Genomic DNA, 23,781 nt, shown 5'->3' with positions numbered 1-23,781 from the left:
ATTTTAGGCCCAACTCAAAGAAGCGAGTCGGGTTCAATCTGAATCCAGCAAAAAATGTGGGTCAGATCATACAAAGAGTTCGTGAATGACAGTGGACTGCCTGGTAGGAACACAAGAAATTTTCAAAACCCCATAAACCCAGTCAAGTTGAAAAGTAAAAAGGTAGAAATCAAAGGCGTAAAACCCTAAACCCTACACGAGAAGGGAAAAGAAAAGAGAAAACAAGGTTAAACAACTACAAATTGCTGGCTGGCTGCTGCTTCTAGACCCTTCTCGTTTCCCTTCTCTTTCTGGGTTTTTCTCCCTTTAAAAACGCAACCCCCAAGCTCTCCCATTGTCTTGACATCCCAACACTCTCTTTGTTACTTTCTAGAGCTTTCTTCTATTCCTTTGTTTTCTTTCCCCAAAGAAACCATGTATCGTTTCGCTTCAAGCCTCGCTTCCAAAGCTAGGTAGTACTTTAAAGACACTAGTTCATTAATCATTTTTAAGTGTTTTTTTTGTTCCTTTAAAGAAACTAATTTTCTCTCGTTTCTTTTTTGTTCTTTTTTAATGTTTGGGTTTCAGGATTGCTAGGAATACTACACATCAGGTAGTTAATTAGCAGTTGTTACTACCTTTTTTATTTATTTTGTTTTGGTTAATGTTGATTTGATCCTTCAATGAGATTTGGTTTTCTTATTGAATTTTATGTTTTGGTGTGTGCTAGATTGGCAGTAGATTGAGTTGGAATAGGAACTATGCCGCAAAAGATATAAAATTTGGGGTAGAAGCTCGAGCTTTGATGCTTAAAGGCGTTGAAGAACTTGCTGATGCTGTTAAAGTTACCATGGGTCCTAAGGTAAATCCCATATCCCTATTTTTATTTCTATGATTCTTTTCTTTATGTCTTGGATTCTCTTATTCAAATTTAATCCTTGATTGAAACAGTTTATGCCTTTTCTTCTCTATAGGATAATAACTAGGACTTAAAATTTATGGATAGGAATATTGATGAAAGTAAGAAATGACGTTTTTCTTTTTTATAATTGGGGGAGGGGAATACAAAGCCCGCTCTTTAAGTAAAGGGATAATGCACCAACCAATGAGCCAAATGCTCCGGTGTAAGGAAGAAATGATGCTTACATTTGTAGTGATTAAGCTTTTCATCATTTTCTTTTTTGATTGAAAGGGACGAAATGTGGTTATTGAACAAAGCTATGGTGCTCCAAAAGTGACTAAAGATGGTGTGACTGTTGCAAAGAGCATTGATTTCAAGGATAAAATCAAGAATGTTGGTGCTAGCCTTGTGAAACAAGTTGCGAATGCCACCAACGATGTAGCTGGTGATGGTGAGGCACAAACACTTTCATAAATCTAATAGCTTTATTTTAAGTCCTTAACTTTGTTTTAGATAGTTTCTATTTAGTATTGGTCTTTAACTCTATTTTAGGTACATCCTTTTTGCATGTATTAACTTTTTCAGCCAACTAACTTCACGTTCACAGAATGTATGCATTTTTTAATTATGTAGAGAGCTGAGTCATGAGAATGCTTTGACATGTTTGCAGGGACTACTTGTGCAACATTGCTTACACGAGCAATATTTACAGAAGGATGCAAGTCAGTTGCTGCTGGAATGAATGCAATGGATCTAAGACGTGGCATAACAATGGCAGTTGATGATGTTGTAACAAACTTGAAAAGCCGGGCACGGATGATTAGCACATCTGAAGAAATAGCTCAGGTTGGTTTGCTTGTTCAAACTTTTTCTGTCAAAAGCTTATTGCAGTCAGATGGATGTAGTACTTTAGAATCAAAACTGCAAAGGTAGTGAACTTTTAACCTACTACGGCTATAATGGAAGTATTTTGTAATAGGTTGGAACAATATCAGCTAATGGAGAGAGGGAAATTGGTGAGTTAATTGCAAAAGCCATGGAGAAGGTTGGCAAAGAGGGGGTGATCACAATTCAAGTAAGTTTTGATGCCTTCATGGTATTTTTGCTTGTTCATATTCTTTTTTTTTCTAGTTTTAATGTTTTACTGCTCATACTTGTCATATATTAAATCTCTTGCATTTTTTCACACATGGTATGATGTCTTACCTTGGTTATACCTTGTACAGGATGGGAAAACATTATTTAATGAGTTGGAAGTTGTTGAGGGCATGAAGCTTGACAGGGGCTACATATCCCCATATTTCATCACCAACACGAAAAACCAAAAATGTGTAAGTATCTTGTTTCTCTTTTGGCATATCTCTTGACCATGAGATAATACTGATTCAATTCACTGTTTTATGGCAGGAATTAGATGATCCTCTTATTTTGATCCATGAGAAGAAAATATCTAGCTTAAATGCTGTGGTGAAAGTACTAGAGTTAGCTTTGAAGGTACACAAATTTTGATCAATGCTTGCATTCAGACCACTCTACCTGACTATATGTTGGTTAATCATCATTCATAAAGATCCACTTGTTTATCTCACTAAAACTGCCCTAAACTTCTTATTTTGTTTTTGATTGTAACATTAATAAGTTCTATGTTTTATTTTCCAGAGACAAAGGCCATTGTTGATTGTAGCTGAAGATGTAGAGAGTGAAGCACTTGCGACCCTCATTCTTAACAAGCTTCGTGCTGGAATCAAGGTTTGATTTTTTCAGTATGATATAAATCCCCCCTCCTCTTTCTGTGTATTGTCTTCCTCTATTTTAGGAATGCTTCCTTATCCTTATCCTATATGGATTGTGCATGATGCAGGTCTGTGCCATAAAAGCCCCTGGTTTTGGAGAAAATAGGAAGGCGAGTCTGCAAGATCTTGCTGTCCTCACAGGAGGAGAGGTGAGGCAACATTCTGCTATATGAGATTGTCTTGTTGATATAGCAGATAGTTCCATTGACATGAAATTGCATGACCTCTTGAGGAATGATATCCGTTACTTCTGTACTGTAGGTTATAACTGAAGAACTTGGAATGAACCTTGAAAAGGTGGATCTTGACATGCTTGGCACTTGCAAAAAGGTATGATATCTATTATTTGGACAGGATCTGCCTGAGGTGATTTTGTATTGTTTTCCTTTAACAAGGAGGTTCTTGAGTTTGGTAAAACGGAACTATTTAAGCCCTTTTTATATGTATAGACATCTATTTTGATGCATGATTCTTTTTCTTTTGGCTGTTATAGGCTACTGTCTCAAAGGATGACACTGTTTTTCTTGATGGGGATGGTGACAAGAAAGCCATTGAAGAAAGATGCGAACAGGTCTTGTTGCTTCTTATGAACAATTGTTTGGCCATCTTTTGATTCTTGAACTATACGTAATTTCCTTTATAATTCAGATTATAACATATATCCTTTGTAATAACAGATTAGATCAGCAATTGAATTGAGCACCTCTGATTATGATAAGGAGAAGTTGCAAGAAAGATTGGCAAAGCTTTCTGGTGGTGTTGCTGTCCTGAAGGTCTGCTTTCTTGTCAACTTATAGTTACTGGCATTTAACTTGTCAACTTAGAAATGCAACAGCTGGTTTCTGTCCTATTTGTTGCTGCTTGAGTGGAGTTAACGAAGCTTAGAATTTGCTGAACATTGCAGATCGGAGGAGCTAGTGAAGCTGAAGTTGGTGAGAAGAAGGATAGAGTTACGGATGCATTAAATGCCACAAAGGCAGCTGTAGAAGAGGGTATTGTGCCAGGTAAAGACTTTTAAGTCTTAGTGGTCTTTCTCATGAGGTTTCAATTAAACTTGGAATCAGTGGAAACATTACATAAGGAGTTTTCCCATCTAGGTGGTGGTGTTGCTCTTCTGTATGCATCCAAAGAGTTGGATAAGCTACCTACAGCGAACTTTGACCAGAAGATTGGTGTTCAAATTATACAGAATGCTCTAAAGGTTTGTAAAATCTTTTCTGCACATCTCAGAGGGATCAACTTCAGGAAAATTCATTCTAGATAAATTGTTGAAAAGTTTACAGCTCTTGCACTGTAAAGTTTCAAAATGCCGGTGATTTTGATGTGTGAAGTTTCACACTTCCCTCATAAATGGATTTCTCTGTTGCAGACACCTGTGTACACAATTGCTTCGAATGCAGGAGTGGAGGGAGCTGTTGTTGTTGGTAAGCTGTTGGAGCAGGATAACCCGGATCTTGGGTATGATGCCGCCAAAGGTCAGTGAATGACTTAAAGTTTTTTTCCTTGCATATATTTACCATTCTAATGGAACTTAACACAGCTTATACTTCATTTTGTTGAATAACCAGGTGAATATGTCGATATGGTAAAGGCTGGTATTGTTGACCCATTGAAAGTAATTAGAACTGCTTTGGTTGATGCGGCAAGGTAAGCTGCTGTGTTTAGGTTATGCATCATGGTCGACCTTGTCCTTAATTTCTAGAAGGAACAAGCTGATTATGTTACCTTTCTGGTGCAGTGTGTCATCATTGATGACAACAACCGAAGCTATTGTAGTTGAACTTCCCAAGGATGAGAAGGATGTTTCAGCAATGCCTGGCGGTATGGGTGGCATGGATTATTGAGGTTATTCCTAACAACACACTGATTGAAATTGCCTTGATCTAGTAACTGTTTTTCCTCCTTCCCAATATCTCATGAAGAAAAGAATATCAGCTTTTTTTAGTTGTTTTAGTCTTGTTTCAGTTGGAAGGCAATCGATGTAATCGTAAGGAGAGAGCAACTTGTAGGTAGTTTTGGTGATCAAGGTCAAAACTGTTTGATTGTTGTTGGTAGGAAGAATTGGATTGCATGGAACCATCGTTTTTGGAAATAACGAAAAAAAGAAACACTATCATCCTTGCACACTTTTTTTGATTCTTGCTAAGAGTCTTTTGATTATTCTTATATCTGGTGTTCTTGGTATAATGTGGGAGGGGAAGGGGGGAAGACTGTTGTACTACAAAGTCACAAAGCCACTCCAATAAGATATATCAACAGAGAAGTTAACAAGATGCTAAATTTTATATTTTATATTCCAAAATGCAAGTTAGCAAAAGAATGGCACCATCAAGATCTAAATTGTGCTTGAAATAAAGATATCAAGGGTATTGGTGGTGGAAGCATCATGCAAAATTTCCATCCATCCCAGGGTCTGAATTGCCCCCGCTTCTCCTCCACTCCTTCCCAACGTAAGTGGTCGAGTGTTGAACCATCATCTGCTACAAGTTGTCGATTATAATAGAATTATAAGATGCATGAAAACGCAACAGGACTGCTTTGTGCTAACTTTTGCTTAATCTCAACTGAGTTTGTTAACAAGTATAATTTGCCAACTGCCCGATATAGCATGCATTTTGTTCTTTGGAAGCTTCCATGACCTACCAAGGATGAGATAATGTATTGTAGCCTAACAATAATAATAAAATAAAATGATCTATCATCTATCTATCGACGAGGCTCCCAGGCCACGCACGCAAATGTGGCTCCTTTTCACTGTGCGCGTCCCAAATTGAATCCAATATCTTACTTAATTAATTTTAATTTTAAAATATCGAAATAATGAATAAATTGGTGGACTGGATCGAATTAAAAATCAAGTTTTCAGGGTGTCAGCCCAATTAGACCAGGGTCGAACCCTACCAGTTCGGCCCCTACACGACCCGACACCTCCGTGATTAATTATGAGAATTATGAACGCCGTTCCACCTACTCCCCACGGGTAGAGTGGACGAGGTTGGTGGTGGACACCACCCCGCCCAACCCACTCACATGCAAAATTGCAAATACACCATGCAAATTGGGCCCCATTCCTTAAAATCTATTAGCAACTCCCAAACGAAGCTGACAATCTCTCTCGCCATTTGTCCTTCTTTTATTTTTGTGCATTGCATTTCACAAAGATCATCGCCGCCACGTGCGGTGTCGGGGGCAAGTCAAAGATTTCAAACATTATTTCGAAACAATCCCCACCTAACCTACGTGGCCTAATCCCATTTGTGCAATTACGTGGGATTCTGGAGCTAATTGGCGAAGAATCATTGTTAAAGTCGTCCCTTGTTAGGGCAGGCCGTTGCGTAAGCGGCCCTCCCCATCCCTTCTTTAATTTAACTCTTCGACTGAAAAAAGGGTAAGAAAAGGAAAAATAAATGGGAAAAATTCTAGACTTCGAATATTCCAATAATACCTCAATCTTTCTCCATATTTACACTCACACCCCTCATGAATCAATTATGGAAAGTTCACGTGACATAATTAACTGAAAACTGCTGGGAAAATATATTTAATCACGTTCACCATAATTACAGTGAACCTCTTCCCCTCCATCCACTCCTTGATTACCGTTAACGGGGTCCCACTGTCAGGTACCAAAAAAAAAAACAATCTTTTAAAAGATTCATCGAACGGTCCTTAATTCAAGAAAAGGTGAAAAGAATGGGGACCAGATTTACAGACGAGCATTACTCATCAATGTACGTTATAGAAAAAGGAAAAATCAAAAGAGTTAAAAAAAACTGAAAAAGGAAAATAAATAATAAAAGAACCCTAAAAAATCGACCTCCCCTCGTTTTCCCACTAAAACAAAAAAAAAAGGGCTTCTTCTTCATCTTGTTCTGGTTCTTTTCTTTTTGCGTTGTCTGAAAAGATAAGCAGATTAAAAAAAAAATCCTTTTGTTGAGAAGGTAGGGTTTGGTCCAGAAATGGAAGCTTTTGACATGGCGGCTTCTTTTGACGAAAACTTATTGGACTTTGGCTCCGACGTCGGAGAGGAAGATGAAGATGAAGAAAACAACAAGTCTTCAAAGCTTAACACTTCTTCTTCTCTTAACGCTAACCGTTCTTTTCCTGTAAGTCTTTTTTTTCATGGGTTTATGCTTTATTTTTTTTTTGGAGAGGGCTGAAAGAGGCCGAGTTTGGTGCTAACTCGGCCGAGTATTTGCTGTTGGTAGGGTTTTGGATGCTGGGGGAACTGGGGAGGAGAGCTGACTCGGCCCCGACTCGGTTGGGGTAGTCGCGTTTGGCTTGAGTAGACTCGGGCTATTTGTTCCGAGTCAACACTGAGAATGGCCCGGGTCGGGTCAGAGAGCACGGCATTAAATTGAACAGGCACTTTGTCACATGATATTTTTATTAATTTTTTTTTTCGGGAAACGGATGGCTTGGTGGAAACCGATTCTTGCGGGCCTATTATTGATTGGCCCCATGATTTTTTCCGATCAGGACAAATATACCCATGATATTCATTCACATTTTTGGATAAGACCCCGTATTATGGACATCATGTTGAAGGGTGGTTTCGGTGTACTGATATTTCAAAAGGGCGAGGGGTCATTATTGATGTGAGCTGTTGCTTGCCAGGCTTAGCGCTGTACTAATAAATGTCCAGCGAGGTTTCCATTTTCGCTCTCCCAAGAAATAAAAATAATTGATACGAGCACTCCATTATAAATCTTTATCATAATTCCACTCACTTGTATGAAAAGTCAATTTTGTCCAACTTTCAAACATTCTCTTCTACTTGTCGCACGTGAATCCTACACAAGACCTACTTTTGTCTTTGTCCCCGCAAGTGCCCCATAATAATAAAAAAAAAGAAACCACTTGTTCATTAGTTTTATGACTCGTTCGAGTTAACTGAGTCAATCAGCTGAGTTAAGGAGGTTTTTTTTTTTTTTTTAAATTTGCAGGAATTTGCAGAGGAAGAACTGGAATGGATATCAAACAAGGATGCATTTCCATCCGTGGAAACATTCGTCGATATTTTAGGGACCGCGGCGAAGCACCAGAGCCCGGTGTCAGTACTGGATAACAGCAATAGCAGCAGCAACAGTTCCGGTAGCTCAACCTTAACCAATGGAAACATTGTAATGTATTGTTGTGGCAATCTTAAAGTGCCCGTTAAAGCGCGTTCTAAGCGTCTGCGCAAATGTCGGGACTTGAGAAACCAGGAAAACAGCTGGTGGGTTCAGGAGAATGTGAAGAATGCCAGTGCCCATGTGAAGGGGGCGGGTTCGAGGACTATTGGAAGGAAATGCCAGCATTGTGGGGCGGAAAAGACACCGCAATGGAGGGCAGGGCCACTTGGACCTAAAACACTTTGCAATGCTTGTGGAGTGAGGTATAAGTCCGGGCGGTTGGTACCTGAGTATCGTCCAGCAAGTAGTCCTACGTTTTCGATTGAGTTGCACTCGAATTCCCACCGGAAGATATTAGAGATGAGGAGGCAGAAGCAGTTTGGGTTTTCTGCAATGAAGCCTATGGATAAAGGGTAGTGTTCTGGTGAGCTGAGCACTGCATTTTTTTTTCCTTTCTTTCTTTCTATATATTTTTTTTAAATTTTGTTTTTTATTTTTATTTTTAAGTTAGTTTAGTTACTGTAGGAGTGAATTAGGAGTTTGGTTGTAATGGGGCTAGATTGGATTAGTGAAAGTTACTATTTTTATTTTGATTTTTGTTTTTGATGAAGTTGAAAATCCTTTACGGAAATTTTGACTTTAGTGTGTTTTGGTTGGTTGGATGATGTTTTTCCAAATGAAAAAAGGAATAGTGTTTAATTGGTTTTTGTCCAATTCTTGAACCATTTTGGTTTTTGGTTTTGGTCAAAATGTGGATTGCAAGAACGAGGGTTTTGGTTGATTTTTGTATTTGGGTTGTAATACACTCAGGTTTGAATATTTTGAGCTAACTTATTTGTTATGGATAGTGAGAGAGCTGCCGTTGGTGAGCTCTAGCCTCGGTTCGTTTTCTTGAATGTATCAAGTACACTAAAAGCATTATAAACTGTACTCTGGAGTATCTTATGGCTGCTATCCACAGAATTGTTTTTCCTCGTAGCTTCTTCATAAGTTTTCTTCATGGATTGATTCTTCTTCTGGGAAGGCTGGTAAAATTTTGTACATAGCCTTGGATTTTCGGTGCATAAATCATCAATTTCGGAGATTACAGGAGAACTCATGACTAAGATTCATCTGTGTGATTGATTTGAAATGGTAAGATGAGGATGAACATTCCTAACTCAGTAGAGTATGTAGATAATGAGTGCTGGCATGAAAAGAACAAGAAGTCAAATGTGTTTTACTTTGTTTGCGAGATTGTGGGACTGGAACTCTGGTCATGTGGAGCAGCCTTCTTGTTCAAATTGGGATGATTCCGTGGATTTTGTTGTACAGAGGCTATAGACCACAGCTATTATATCTATGGAAAGCACAGAAGGAATACTGACTTGAAATTTTGCCTTGCAAGATCTGGCCGTTTGTAAATAGTTGATTGCAGCCACAAACTATCAAGCCCTACAAGTTTCTCGAATTTTTTTGTTTATGTCATGCACAATGGTTTGATTTTGTTCTAAACCTGGACAGGTATGCGAGTTGTGATCACTTGGGAAATTATCAAGGAATTGAGTTGTTTTGCATATAAAAAATTTCTGGATAGGTATACATGAAAGGAAGAAATGGTTTCCTGTATTGGCAGTGATGAAAATTTGTCTACAATCCCTTTCATAAGTCTAAGAGGGATATTTTAAGTCTTTAATTCTGTTTTAGAGGATTTATTTTTGTCAAGTCTTTTGATTGTCAGTTATGATTATACATACTTTCTGCATGTATTAGCTCGTTGATTTTAAGTCTTTAATTGTTTCAATTGAAAGGCCTACGTGCTAGCATAATGAAAAAGCAAGTTGTAGGTAGTTTTGGTGATCAAGGACAAAGCCATCTCTGGTTATAGCAAGAATTGGTTTGTATGGAGCATATCTTTTTGGAATATGAAAAAAAAAAAAAAAGACAATCTTCCTTAAGCTGTTGACTGTGATTGATGTAAGCACTTGCAATGAATTTCGGTTACTGTTCTTATCTCCCTCTTTCTGGGTATCATGTGGGAAAGACTGTCAAAAGATCAAAACAACATGAACTTCGACGGAACATTGCATGACAGAGCTCACTTCAATAAAATTAGCTGACAGAGAAGTCAAGAACTCCTCCAGCAGCTAGTGCTAAGTGGTCCGACCTTGATGCTCATTTTTCAGTTTCCCTTTTCCTTTGCTGCTTAGCTTGAGCAAGAAAGCAAGTTAATCAGTGACTTGATGTTCAGGATGAAAATAGACAAGTTAACAGATTATATACCCTGCACAGAAAGCTAACATCAGGAGCTTGCAGCCCTAGTTGCCTCTCGAAAACTATTTAGGGTGCTTATCAGTGACTCAAGCATTCATCAGCAATTCAAACGCATGAGATTTTAAGTGACTGCTGCGAGTGGCTGATTACCATCAAACCATGAAGTGCTTGGCCCTCTTCTTCCTGGTTTCACTGGGATCCATGTCGTTGTAGTTTACTCAATCCTTGATGCTACTGCAGTTGTCCCAGCTATACTTGTTTACTTCAACCTGGTGAAGCACACCTTAATGCTACTGTTACAACTGAAAGCCGGAAAACTCAGGGACTGGGTTCAGCAGAAGTCTTGGAATCAGATAAACTTCTGCTTTAAACTTTAGACGGCCAGTGTCTATCTTATCAAAGGGGACAAAAAGAAAAAGTTACCAAGTCGGTTAATGCACCAACAGTCGCACTCTAGACCTAGGTCTTAACACTCAACTTCATACTGAACCCTCAACGTTTTTTATCGGCAGCGTGAAACCGAAGAGAGATGGTTTGTGTTAAAACTTACCTAAATACAACAATGTTTATTAACGACTTTAACCAGCCAACAGAAAATTACCAAAGCATCATCTTCAATGCAAATCAACACTCTAAACAATTAGAAGAATTTATTTACAGCATGGATCTCAAGCAAAATGCTCTTGAACAAAATCGTACAAGCATCCAAATAGCTATATAGCAAAGCTAAAATAGTTAAAAGACAAAGCTTACTAGAACATGAGAGAGATACAATCAAAGAAGCATGAAATTGAAAATGTTAACAGCCTGATTATGTGGCTGTAAAACGTTAGCTTTCACATGACGGCTGTCCAAATGCAGTAGCACACTTTCCAGACAAGAAAACATTTATCATCCCCTGCCTTTACGACGATTTCTCAGTGCTGCACAATCTGAACAATACCATTTCCCTTTTGGCTGTTCTTTCAGACCAACACAGCCAAAGTGGAACCATTCTATCTTGCACTGTGAAAAGGAGCAAAGAGTTTCATCAGATCAAAAACAGGGAGTGCAAACAAAAATAGTTTCAGAGAAAATATATAAAGAACTTAGTTACATACATCAGGGTTATCACATGCAACCATCTCTCCATAGCTAACTTGGTTGCACAAACAGTAAGTGGGCTCATTAGGATCCACTGGCAAATCTAGTTCCATACCAGTTGGATTTGCTGCTGCTGCCGCCACTTCAGTTGCCGCAGCAGCTGCCGCGGCTGCTGCTGCTGTTGCCAGACGTGTTCTGTGGGAAATATGTGGTTCAAATGACATCATATATACCAGTGAAACATATGTTGCATGTAATGGAAGGAATATGAGATTTTTTTTTTTTCTCGGTATGATTTTTTCCAAACTCAAAATTCTGCTCCTTCTGAAATAGAAAAAATACAATCCTTTACACTAGAATCCATTTCATACTGTTAATAAGTAATTTTAGCAAATTCCAGTCATATTATATTGATAAATTAATATTCAAAAAAGAGCCTCCTCAGAAGTAGGAATCAAAACTGGATGCATAAATGAGCTTATGCATGATAAGTGCGTACTTTTTACGCCCTCCTCTTCCACTTTCACTAGGCCTTCCAGATTTAGTGGTACTATCAGGACTTGGACCAGAGGATGCAGTAGCAGCAGCATTCTCTCTTTCTGTCAGAAAAACATATTACAGGTGCAAATTAAAAATTGCAATGCAGGTGGAGGGGCTTAAAAGCAAACAAAGGATACACTAAATAACAGTGGAAGTGGAAATTAAGCAACATACCACGCCGTAGCTCTTCATCAGACTTTTTCAAATATTGATCAAGTTGCTGTATATGTGAATCAACCTAAAACATGATTACATCATAAACAGGTTTAAGTGATAAGGATGCAAAGCTAGTTCCATCCAGCATTGAAATCTTAATATGCTTTCTGTTACAAGAGGGAGGATTTCATACAAATATAGTCACCTTAAAGCTAATATCAATTTGGCAATCATATTAAAAACGAAACCAATCAACTTTGAATTCTTTCCACAACGGAATAATACAAATATTTACTTCATGAGAAAGAGAACCATCAACGATGTTATTGATATGACTTTTTATTTGTAACTCTTTGGTCACTGATCCATGTGACAGAGTAAGACCACACAGAAAACACCATATCCTACAGACTTTTGAAGTGTTAACCTCAAAAACATGCACCCAATTAAATGATGGTAGAAACCCCACCTCTATCTCCTAAGGTAGCCAATGCGAAAAGAATCTAACAGCATTGAATACTTACACTTTTCTCCACTAGAGCACTGCCATAGAACAGCAAAAATGCAAGCCAAGAATCAAAAAGCAATCGGAATTCTGAATCATAGTTATGGCATATGCATCAGATAAATACATGCACTGAATCAAATATCGGAGTTCTGAGGAAAAACCACACACTAAATCATATGCCTGAATTGCCAAGGCAACCTTTTCATCCGCAATCCTAATGCTATGCTTTTGTTCGTCAAGTGCCTCGTCTGAAAATCTAAGAAGTGAAGTATCTGGTGTAATGTTTCCAGCCCTGACGCCTCGTCTTATATCCTCTATTTCTTGTTCACAGCGTTGTTCATTTTGCCTCACAATTTCTGTTCACAAAAACAACAAAAGGTAGTATTTCGAACTGAATTAATATGGGATTTCATATCAAAGATTGATTTTGAATTTAATATGTTTGAAGTTATTTCTTTTTGTTGGATTGTTAACAAAGAAAAATTACAAATTTCAAATGAATTCCAAAAGAGTTAAAAATTAACTAGTAAAGGAATACCTTGTAAACTTTTGTCAAGATCACGCATCAACGCATACTTTTTCTGAAGAATATTGGGCAATGCTTCCAAATCTGTAAAATTTCAATAAAAATAATTTTAAAATTAAATTAATTAGCATCTCATAGCAGGAATTTTAAATTAGGTTTTTTTGAAAAAAATTTTAGAACATAGGAGGTAAAAAAAAGAACCAAAAGAAATTAAATTAGAAAAAAAGGGAGAGAATTGGAAAAGGGAGAAGTTACCGGCTTGAAATTCATCGATGAAGGACATTTTAGGGATTTAGGGTTTTAGAATTTGGCAGTTGAATTTCGATGGGAAATGTCCCAGATTTTCGTCCCGCCACCGGCGTAACGAACTTGAAGCCCTAGAAGCTGAAATCGGGTTATTTTTCCATCCACCGAATGACATATTTAGCCTTACCGTCTTCAGATAATTACGAAGATGGGACCAACCTCTTTGATGCGAGTCGAAACGTCGGCGTTCCACAATGGTTGAAGTTGAAAATGTTTGAATTGAGCCTTGAAATTTCGTTTTATGTATTTTTAAAAAATAAAATTAATGTAGAATTGAAATAATAAATATATTTTCCTTACAGAATAAGTTTATATATATATATATATTTTTTTTTTCCAGTTGTTTTATTTATTGTAAATAAAAATTAATGTAAAAAATTATAAAAGCATAACATACTCACTCTTACTCAACATCTTAAGTTAATATAACATAATTAATACCCTCCCTTAGCATTCTTGCCAATCTATACCAAACCCAATGTCATTCCTAATCCTATCCCTTTTTAGGACTTGATCATATGTATTCCCCACTCAACTATTACCAAAGACAAACCTAAACCCAATTATTATTAACGCCTAGAAAGACTTCATGGGTTCTAGGAAACAGTGTCTCTTAGTGAATGGCCAACTCTCCATAAAATTGTCACAAGGAAAAGATGATTACCAAGATAAAAGCTAAAACAGGAAAAGGGTAATGTACAACAGTGATGAGAGTTAAACTTGATAACATGATTAAGTCAAGTTTAGGTCTGACCAGAAACTGCTGTTATTAGTTAACTTGCTGGTTTTGGATTGAATTCTTTCCTGCCCAAATCCAACAAAACATTTGGGTGCAATAGAAACTAGAATAGATAGTAGCAGAAGAGAAGTCATGTCGACAAGTACAGAAATTTAAATAGGAATTGAGTAACGCGCCAAAGCCCTTTGGTTTACAAATTAGAAAGGAGTGAATGGTGGTGATGGGAGCGCCGCGTGATGGTGCTGTGCGGGTGGTCCCCACACGCTCTCTCAAAATCAGGAGGAGGAAAATTAAGGACATGATGAGTTTTGTCACGACATTTTTAGTCCTTAACCATAATACTTACTTTTTTCTCTCTTCATAATCAAACAATCATTAATCTTAATCATAATCATCCACACCTCCCCTTTATCATTATTAATATGTTATAATATAATATATAATCCATGCTATACTTGGGTGTTTAATTAGTCAGAAGACTCCTGCCCCACCAGCTTAATTTCTCCTGTCCCTTTCCCACATTTATTTAAGAATGTTTTCATTCTTACTTTATTTACACCTTTTTCAATTTGTTTTAATTTTTAAAGCCATTCCTAACCTAATAAGAAAGGATTTTGTAACATTTTTGGGTAATGTCAATCCTATATAAATAAGCTTTTTTTATATATATTTGAGAGTAGAAAAATTTTAACCCTACTCATTAAGGTTAAATATTCGAATGCATATATCAATAAGTTAATTAATAATAGTATCCTAAGGTAAGGATGAAAATAAGTTTATGTTTACTAACAGTGAGAAGAGAAATTTATATGCCAAATGAATCCTTCTTCCCTTTTCGGATAAATATGGAAGTTACTTAGCTAGTTCATAATGTGAAAACCAAAAACATATCTATCATGTGTGAAAATAATAAAAAAGGTTTTTTATGGGGCAAATATGTTAGTGAAGATGCTTCCTCAATTGTTCCCTTACACGTTTACTACTATTTCTTGTTGTCATGACTAATCTTATTATGTTTGCTGTGTAGAAGGTGTTAGAAAATGAAAGAAACTTACAGGCTTCAAGATAATGAGCTGTATGTACAATGGTAGATTGCATATAATAGTAAAAAATGGACAAAGAAAAAGCAAAGCATGACAGTAAAGAAAAGCAATGAAGCTTATGTTTCAAACTTTGGGTTAATATTGTTTGATTAGAATATCATCATTACATTATAAAAAAAGTGAACATGCAAAAAGGGCAGAAAAGAAGCAACGGCTATGCAGTATGTACTCAGTACTCAGTAGGCTGCTATTTAATGCTTTTTTTTTTTTTTAAACTGCTTCTTCATGGTTGTTTGGTGCTCTTCTTATTAGTTACTTTAACGCGTGCTCTAGGAGATTCATTTATATTTATCTCCTTGGGGACTGTCAAGCCTCGATTTGCAGTCCAGGGATCAGGCCCCAGAAGCAAAAGGTTTGAAGTTTCAACCTTTTTCGTTTTCTTACTGTATATTTTCTTTCTTTTGTATTACATTTATTATCATCTGGATTCCCTTGTTATCATGGCCGTCCAAGAGAGCTTCTTTCATGGTTTTGAGTGTTCTTCTATGTCCACAGTTAGATGCTAGAACAATGGCTTTCAGAATTTTGTTCTTTGTGAGAAAATGCTGGTTTTCTAACCATTGCCAATGTAAAGTTAAGCCTCACATTGTTTTTCAGAGAAAAGCATTATTTACAGTGGTGATATGGAAAAATGAAATTTACTTTAAGAGATTTCAACATTTCCTAAATATTTATCTGATTCAATACATTCTTGAATCTCGGAAGAAGCTGCAAATCTGCTGTATACACTTCTGGATAATGCAATTCTCTACCAAACTCCAAAAGTACATATTTTTGTTGTTTGAAATCAATTTAGAAAGCTTTCAACATCACAAGATATATGCATTCTGGTTTACCCAATTCAGTAGCTCCTCCTTTCTTTTTTTCCTCATAGAAAAAATTCTTGTAGTATTCTACTATAGTGTATGAAATATTACAGACCACAGTCTAGAATTGAAGTACTGAGCTATTCAGTTAACAACATTTTAATGCTTGAAATGGCAGAATGAGTGGGTCTGCTGCAGCAGTTGAAGCTAGCGTGTTACATATAAGTTCAAGCAACTCTCAGCTTGTTCAGCGGGTAAAGGCATCAATGGAGGCAACGAATGTGGATTGTTCTGCAGAAAGGAAGAAGTCACTCCGAGCCAGATACTTTTATGGCTTGATCTTCTTCATAATTAATCTTACTGCCTGGTTCATTCGCGATTATGGACAAAGTGTCTTACCCCGACTGTACTGTAAGTCAATTTTCCTTTCTGAACTCCAAAAAGTTTATTAGAATGTTCTCATAAATTAGCATTTGGTTTCTACCCTTTGTAAAGAAATTGCACAAACAAGCACAACCTCTAGAGCCATGACTCTCTTCACCAAGATCAACCTCAATTTGAGGATTCATATATTTTAATCTCAAATTGTGGGTCCTATTGGGCATATACTCCTTGTTGTACCCTTAGAATGTCATAATCTGCTACTGACATGTGCAGTTGTTGAAGACACCTCTTATGAACATGGTTACAAAATATTATTTACATGCTTTATTTATTTTTGCTTGCATATTTATATATGGAAAATATTTTTTTTACAGATAGAAAAGCTTGTGGAGTCAGTGGAAGTGATTGTTTTCACACAATGGGAGTTCTCCGTGTGAGCTTAGGATGTTTTGTATCTTTCATTCAACATTGTTTCAAGTTTTCTCCATCCTTCCACAAGAAATTCTCAACTTTCTGTGATTATATTCAGGATTGAGAAACTGGAAGCTGGAATCTCACTCTGTGGACCTTTTATTTATCATCTGTCCATAATTATTATACTCCTATAATATGCTGCTTTCTCCTTTAGGAAAAAGGAAAAAATCCAATCTTTCCTGTTCTTTCTTCCTTGAAGTATTATACTGGGTTTTGGGATATAATGCTACTTTCCTGTGTCCAGAAAATGTCCGAACCCAATAAACAGTCGTAACATCCGAAAAAGTCCTGCCGGAGTCTTAGTCTTCTTACAAAATGCCAGAGCTTACCAACGCTGTTTAGTTTTAGGAAACTGTTTTATCCTTGTTCTGTTACTCATATAATTAGATTCTTACTTTCCGATCATTGAAAATCAGGTTCCTTGACATAGAGTTCAGATATTTTTCTTTCTCATGTTTCTTACCACATTTAGTACAAGAAAATTATTTGAAACTTGCAGTAAATGGCACTCAGGATGGTGGGCGTTGAAGTTTGTCCTATTGGTTGTATCAATTGTGGTTCCATTCTTCCTCCCTCCAGATTTTATTCACATATATGGTATGTTTGCTTTGAAAGCCAAATCTATGAACTTGAAAATTTAACCTTAACTTAAACATTTAGATCATGAGGAGCTATCATCTACAAACTACAGAAAAGGGCTTTCTACCATGAACTAAGGAGCTTATTTTCTCTTCTTGCAGGAGAAGTTGCTCGCATTGGTGCAGGGTATTCTTTATACTTCCAACCTTTAATTAACAGCTCTTCATTTTATGAAATCATGATCAACTATAATCTTATTGACATCATGGTGCAAATTGTAATCTAATATTACGACCATTTAAAGTGTCCTAAAGCAACCTGCCTTTCTGATTCGATATTAATCTGAAAAGACAATATAAAGCTATCTATCTGCTATACTTGGTATAATTTCATGCTTTCTTCTCCTAATTACTTAAAGCATGCCTCACATGTCACATAGATACTGAATCATTCATTTTCAGCAGCAAAATGATATATGAATCAGAATCAAAGTAAGTTTCAAGGCAAACCAGAATGGACTTATTACTTGCATGAAGAAATAGAAAGTTTTGATTCACTATATTGGAGCAGAATAACAAAATAAACTATTAGGACATGGAGAGGGCTTCAATCAGCACTCAAAAGAATTTATTGTCTCATTTTCAAACTCCTGAAAGAAATTGACAACAATGAAAATGAATTTTGTTTTTACTTGTATATTAGCTTTTGAGTGTAAGAGTAAATATGTAGTTTTTTGCTCATGTGATATAGGGTTTTTCTCCTTCTGCAACTTATAAGCGTGATTGAGTTTATTGGATGGTGGAATAACAACTGGGCACCTGATGAGCAAAGGAAACAAAGGTATTTTTTACCTTCTAACAAAGGCTTTATATCATTAAAATTATAGAATTGGAGTCAACCACGGATTGAGGTCATGCGGCATTAAAAGCATAATCTTATCAAGTAATTAAAATGATTGCAATATAATTTATGGATAAGATAACATTTTAGGCCTTTTTCATTTTCTTGAAATTGAATAAGTAGTTGCTAATGTATAACCATCTTCTTGTCCGTCTGCAGCTGCTTCTTTGCATTATTTACCTCAACAGTTTTTTATGTTGCTTCAATCTGTGGAATTGTGTCTATGTACTATTTTTATGCCCCAAGACCAGCATGTTCTCTCAACATATTCTTTATTACATGGACTTCCATTCTGCTCATAGTGATGATGGCTATGTCCTTGCATTCAAAGGTATGCTTTTCAAGGAATCAGTTTCTTTGGAATATCATTTATTGCCAACTCTGAGGACTTTTCAGCACTTTTTCCAATGATGCAGATAATATAACTTTGGGAAGGGGCTAGCATTAAAGATTTGCAGGCATATATATGCATTTTCAGGATGTGGTTATGTTATCACTATGATGAACTTTTTGCATTTTACAGTGTGGAACATCATCTACTACCTGTGACAATATGAAACATGCAACTCTACTAAAATATGATTTCTATGGAACTTTTATGTGTTATTTTTTTTTTCTGCTGTGATGTTGTGTCATAACTTCAATTAATAACTGACTTTTCTATGCTAAAAATTCTCTTCATCTAAATGATTTGATATAAAGAGTATTACCATTTTATACTTGATGCAGGTTAATAGAGGTCTTTTGTCTTCAGGAATTATGGCTTCTTATGTTGTTTTCCTCTGTTGGTCTGCTATTAGAAGGTTAGGACTTCATCCCATATTCTAACCTGCTGCAATAGTTCGAGTTGAAGGTCACCCAATATGAGCCACCTTGTATTTCTTGCTTCAAAATTTATTATTGTGCCATTAATAGTGCTAAATAAAAACAATCTATTGATATATCGATGACGTTATTTCAGTGCCTATTGTGGATCAACATAGCAATGCTCTAATATTGCCCTCCTTGTGTTTTAATAGTTAGATAGATAAGTGTTTGCCTTTAAGATCAAGGGCTTGAAAGGTAGCAGGAAGAAGAGTAATTGCTTAGTATGTGCTTGATCATAATGCCACTATGAAGGCTAAACTTAACTGCAATATTTGAAATTTGGTTTAACTGCATATATCTCAGCCAGTAGAGTATATTATAAATGTAGTGCTTCTCCTGAAAATGTCACTTTAAAGGAAGTCTAAGTTTTCTCCTCATCTTCTACTATATATGTTATGATCCTTTTTTCATACTTACAGTCCAATTAATGTTATTGTTGAAGATTAAAGGAGTGAGTCACTCACTTTCATTGTTTGAGGGTCACTACTGGTGTCATAATGGCTCAATTTCAACTGTCACTTTAGTACCTTAGCAGCATTATCTCGTTCAGATTTGCCAATGTTGCTTCTAGTTTTTCTTTCCAAATGCTGACATTTTAGGTTTGAACTACTATAATATCCATCTCTAGTTTTTTTATTAAACAAAATTTAGGTTAATTTCTAACAATATCAAATTCAAATCAATTCCCAACTTGCAATATGTTGGAAGACATTCCAGGGTCTAAAGTTAATGTTGTTTTCTTCATTGATTCTTGATTGTTTCTCTGGTCAAACGTTTTCTTCATTGATTCTTGATTGTTTCTCTGGTCAAACGACTCTAATTCATGCATGCTTTTAATTGATGTGATTTCCTGCATTTCTATTATTAGCCTCATATTTTGTAATTTTTAAGAGTTGCATTAAGAAATTAACAAAAGAAAAAACTGACATCTGGTTTGACCACATGGCTTTCCAGTGAACCAGCTGATGAAAAATGCAAACTAGAAAAGCCAAAGGATGGACATGGTGATTGGACCGCCATACTTGTAAGAGTTGGAAATTCTTTTTCCCAGTTTTGACTGTTAGATATTTTCTGCAATTATAAGCTTGTATATTCTACTTGTTATCTCAAACCATAGCACAGTTGCAAGCAAACTTTGTCTCCCAGAATTGATGAAAATTTTGAATTCATCTCTCAGCCTCCTTTCCGCTGTATATTTCTCTGAGTGTTGTCTTCTGTTTTTTCCTCATTTTCAGGGGTTCCTGATTGCAATAGGTGCCATTGTCATGGCAACCTTTTCAACAGGGATTGATTCAAAATCATTTCAGGTAAAATACTCCTCTGTCCAGGCTTAATTGCATTTTTGTTGGTAGCATAGATTTAGACGTTGTAAATGAAGACAAATTTCTCAGGCAGTTCAGAAGGAAAAATAAACTGTTCATGCAAACTTCTGCTGCATGCTGAGAGTGAAGGTTGCAAAATTTAATTTCAGAACATCGGTGTTTACAATTGCATTGATTTGAAGAGCATCTACTGATGTATGCTACACAGCTATTTAGTGTGTCTTAGTTGAGATGATCTACAAAAGGCAACCATATAGAGCTAAAGTTTAACCATTATTTTTGGTAGTTATCAGTTTTGATAAGAAATAGTGAGCAGCTCTTATGCTTTTCCAGTTTCGCAAAGATGAGGTAAAACTAGAGGATGATATCCGTTATAACTATGGATTTTTCCACATGATATTCTCCTTGGGGGCCATGTATTTTGCAATGTTATTCATCAGTTGGAACCTGGAAAATTCAGCAAGGAAGTAAGTAGTATATTACTTACAAAAATTTTCTGAGAATACTTTTCAAGTTTATATGCATATACTCACTTTACAACAATCAGATGGAGCATTGATGTTGGCTGGACAAGTACATGGGTGAAAATCATCAATGAGTGGTTTGCAGCCACGATATACAGTAAGTGAACTAGATGAGGTTTACTTCCCCTTCAGATCACTTCTGCCTTTTTGCAACTAGATGATGTTTACTTCCCTAGTTGCCTTCAGTTTTTTTAAAAGTTATCTGCCTGAGATTATGTGATTATAGAGTCAACTGGAAGTAACCAAACAAAACTATAGCAGCATCAAAGATACTCCCTTCATCCCCTATTTTAATTACATTCTTTGCCAATTCTATAGATTATTTCTAGTGCAAAATTTGGCTAATAAACAAGCACTTTGATGGAATCATTTTAGGCCAACTAAGTCTGACCTACAGCCAATATTGTAATAAAAATTTACTTTTAAAAGTTTTTCACATGAAATTTTCGGAGTGAAAGCATATCAAGTTAAAGATATGAACCTGAGCCAGGTTGTGAGCCACGACTATGGAGAAAAAGACTAATACTTATCCTTTCTTTCTTTTCTTTTATACAGTGTGGAAGTTGATAGCCCCCGTTGTGAAGCAACCCAGGGTCATCAACCATGAGGAGTCTGTGCAGCAGATAAATGATTCAACCTTGCCGTGATTTTGTTTGGCAACTAAGATTGTACTTCTCCATTGTTGTATTTCTTCATTCTTTCCCTCATTTGTTTTTTGGCTGGTTCTACTTGTCCAATTTGAGCTTCAAGCTTATGTATAAAACAAGCAAGAATTCAGAAATCTATCATGGTTTTATAATGAATGAATTCTTTGAATTGATTAATGATTACTAGCCTTCTCACCTCAACTGTGAATGATAGAATTGCTCTCTAGTATGTATCCTTGGTCTATGTTCGTAACCCAGTGGGCCCTTTTTATTGCTTGTCAAATGAAATCGGTTGAGTTGTAACCACAATTTGACATAATAATGACAATTTGCCAAATTTGGAGATTGGGCTATTTGATGAAACCATCAGATACATGCATCCCACCCACTCTTCAATGCATACGTTTTGTACTTTGTGATCAAAAATAAAGATATTAATGCAGAAGAGCAATGGTTAGAGCAGAATGGTCTGCATTTCCATGATCAGTGTAACTCAACAGCTTCACTGCATTTCAAAATATAACAACTCCACCCAATCTACTAGTTCTATATTAGGATCCAAGCCTGCAGTCTATTAGCAGACTAATTCCAGAATTTCATCCTTGGTTGTAAAGATGTTCAATGGATTATTGACTTCTGTTTCCTTTGCAATGCTAATTTCTCTTATGCAAGCAGCAAAAATCACGGCTGCAATTGGCCCTGCAACAGCAACTGGGAAAGAATCGATTCTTGAGTTATATATGCATGACATTCTTGGCGGGAGCAGCCCAACACCCAGGCCTGTTACAGCCTTGCTAAGGAACGTATAGGGTGTGGCCAAGTACCTTTTGCTAAGCAATTAGGATTCCTCCCCCCAGCAGGCGGGGTAGCAATCCCCAAAGCTAATGGTGCCCTTCCACCTGTTAATGGCATAAATGGTATTCCATTAAGGACAGGCCAGGGAGGTACAGCTTTTGCTGGAAAACTAAATAATCAAAACGTAAATCCTCATCTGTTAGGACCAGATGGCTTAGGACTAGGATTTGGAACAATAACTGTTATTGATGATATACTGACCTCCAGTACTGAGTTGGGATCACAGGCTGTAGGCAAAGCTCGAGGAGTATATGCAGCAAGCTCAGCAGATGGAACAACACAAATGATGGCATTTACAGCATTGATTGAAGGAGGGGAATACGGGGATAGTCTTAACTTCTATGGTATATACAAGATCGGTGGCACCATGTCGCGTTTGTCAGTGACTGGTGGAACTGGTAAGTTCAAGAATGTACGTGGCTTAGCTGAAGTAAGGGCACTTATCGCACCCGGTCAGCATGTCATTGACGGTGCAGAGACATTGCTGAGAACTCTAGTCCATATAAGCTACAGAGAGTGTTTCCGGACTAAAGAGTTAATATTCTTTCTGTCAAATGCTTGCTGGCATATATAGTCTGTAGTTTCTTTTATCTAAGAAGATATTTCCAGTCACAAAATCTACAACCTTTTTCACCCAAAATATAATACATGTTGCTGGAAAACTACAATGGATATAATATTTTTGCTGTTCGTTACCCACTGCTTCATCTATGGAATATGAGGAATCAGATGACCACTAAAAGGAATACAAAAATCCGATGCATCCGCCATACCCGCAATTACAAACTTCAGACAAGTACGAGTTGGCTTCTTCTTAACTGCCAAAGGTTGAAAGTTTACTTCTTAGTGCACTAATTATGATAAATAAGAGTTTACGACCAGCTTAAGTCTAAGCACATCCTGCAACAACCAAGTCAGACAGGGTCCAACTTAAGAAGTCTGGTGTACTTATCCTCTTCTGCACTTGATCAGCTACAGCCAACCACTCCACAGTATTGTAGGACCTTTTTCCACCCAATCCATGAGATGAAAGATGATGCAGGCTAAAAACCTGCAATCCACAATTAAATTATATGCAGTTGGATTTCAGACAACCTGTTACCATGATTCTTCATGCGTGCATTGTTCCTGAGTTGACTGTAAAAGGCTAGGAATTGCCAGAAGGAAACAACCAGAAAGTTGGCATGACTCAAGGTCAAGGTGCCTTTGGCCAAAACATGATCACAAATTAGCTAACTTATCCTAGTAGCAAAGCTTCAAGATTGAACGACATACATGATTGACACTAATACCAAAATTTGAAGTTCAGATGTCAAAAACTCGAAGAGATTGCTGCTGATAGCCACCACAATAAGTTTTACCAATGAGCAGTGCTGATAAAACACCAAAAAGTTTCTTTCAACTGAAAAACAGTACGTTGAA

At 36.7% G+C, this 23,781-nt stretch overlaps 4 protein-coding genes and 1 pseudogene across 9 annotated transcripts; 4 read left to right on the top strand and 1 right to left on the bottom strand.

The window, feature by feature from the left end:
• The first annotated feature begins 238 nt into the window (after positions 1 to 238).
• Positions 239 to 4,799, top strand: HSP60 (heat shock protein 60). 2 transcript variants are annotated; one of them, XM_088805581.1, is made up of 19 exons: positions 281 to 452; positions 568 to 592; positions 710 to 841; positions 1,172 to 1,331; positions 1,551 to 1,726; positions 1,860 to 1,955; positions 2,107 to 2,211; positions 2,288 to 2,374; positions 2,540 to 2,629; positions 2,742 to 2,822; positions 2,935 to 3,003; positions 3,167 to 3,244; positions 3,351 to 3,446; positions 3,578 to 3,677; positions 3,771 to 3,874; positions 4,043 to 4,148; positions 4,242 to 4,320; positions 4,412 to 4,518; positions 4,639 to 4,799. In XM_088805581.1, exons 1-18 carry the CDS (start codon positions 415 to 417, stop codon positions 4,515 to 4,517), a joined length of 1,728 nt encoding a protein of 575 aa, XP_088661707.1. In that variant the 5' UTR covers positions 281 to 414; the 3' UTR covers position 4,518; positions 4,639 to 4,799. The 2 variants fall into 2 exon arrangements, with proteins under 2 accessions (XP_017975733.2, XP_088661707.1); XM_018120244.2 differs by having other exon boundaries at positions 239 to 452; positions 4,412 to 4,799.
• Positions 4,800 to 6,464: 1,665 nt separating this feature from the next.
• On the top strand, positions 6,465 to 8,741 carry GATA1 (GATA transcription factor 1). Its single transcript, XM_007034441.3, has 2 exons — positions 6,465 to 6,779; positions 7,620 to 8,741. The coding sequence occupies exons 1-2, from the start codon at positions 6,633 to 6,635 to the stop codon at positions 8,202 to 8,204; spliced, it is 732 nt and encodes a 243-aa protein (XP_007034503.1). The 5' UTR covers positions 6,465 to 6,632; the 3' UTR covers positions 8,205 to 8,741.
• Positions 8,742 to 10,653: 1,912 nt separating this feature from the next.
• ING1 (RING/FYVE/PHD zinc finger superfamily protein) lies at positions 10,654 to 13,267 on the bottom strand. 3 transcript variants are annotated; one of them, XM_088805420.1, is made up of 7 exons: positions 13,109 to 13,267; positions 12,866 to 12,937; positions 12,496 to 12,683; positions 11,838 to 11,901; positions 11,623 to 11,722; positions 11,141 to 11,447; positions 10,654 to 11,045 (listed from the first exon to the last, which is right to left on the bottom strand). In XM_088805420.1, exons 1-7 carry the CDS (start codon positions 13,134 to 13,136, stop codon positions 10,932 to 10,934), a joined length of 873 nt encoding a protein of 290 aa, XP_088661546.1. In that variant the 5' UTR covers positions 13,137 to 13,267; the 3' UTR covers positions 10,654 to 10,931. The 3 variants fall into 3 exon arrangements, with proteins under 3 accessions (XP_088661546.1, XP_088661547.1, XP_007034499.1); XM_088805421.1 differs by having other exon boundaries at positions 12,526 to 12,683; XM_007034437.3 differs by having other exon boundaries at positions 11,141 to 11,318; positions 13,109 to 13,266.
• Positions 13,268 to 15,021: 1,754 nt separating this feature from the next.
• LOC18602823 (Serinc-domain containing serine and sphingolipid biosynthesis protein) lies at positions 15,022 to 21,660 on the top strand. Of its 3 annotated transcripts, none has more exons than XM_088805147.1 (14): positions 15,022 to 15,162; positions 15,254 to 15,353; positions 15,986 to 16,218; positions 16,566 to 16,642; positions 17,103 to 17,262; positions 17,406 to 17,430; positions 17,995 to 18,084; positions 18,304 to 18,475; positions 18,874 to 18,947; positions 19,966 to 20,035; positions 20,247 to 20,318; positions 20,667 to 20,800; positions 20,881 to 20,954; positions 21,413 to 21,660. In XM_088805147.1, the coding sequence occupies exons 3-14, from the start codon at positions 15,987 to 15,989 to the stop codon at positions 21,502 to 21,504; spliced, it is 1,272 nt and encodes a 423-aa protein (XP_088661273.1). In that variant the 5' UTR covers positions 15,022 to 15,162; positions 15,254 to 15,353; position 15,986; the 3' UTR covers positions 21,505 to 21,660. The 3 variants fall into 3 exon arrangements, with proteins under 3 accessions (XP_088661273.1, XP_088661274.1, XP_017974250.2); XM_088805148.1 differs by having other exon boundaries at positions 15,042 to 15,162; positions 15,275 to 15,353; XM_018118761.2 differs by lacking the exon at positions 15,022 to 15,162 and having other exon boundaries at positions 15,199 to 15,353.
• A 458-nt stretch (positions 21,661 to 22,118) lies between these two features.
• Positions 22,119 to 23,242, top strand: LOC108661632 (dirigent protein 18 pseudogene; annotated as a pseudogene).
• Positions 23,243 to 23,781: the final 539 nt, after the last annotated feature.

This window comes from Theobroma cacao, chromosome 4 (genome assembly GCF_053813885.1).
Source record: "Theobroma cacao isolate CCN51 chromosome 4, ASM5381388v1, whole genome shotgun sequence".
NCBI classification, from domain to species: domain Eukaryota; kingdom Viridiplantae; phylum Streptophyta; class Magnoliopsida; order Malvales; family Malvaceae; genus Theobroma; species Theobroma cacao.
This window is presented reverse-complemented; position numbering and strand designations above follow the sequence as displayed.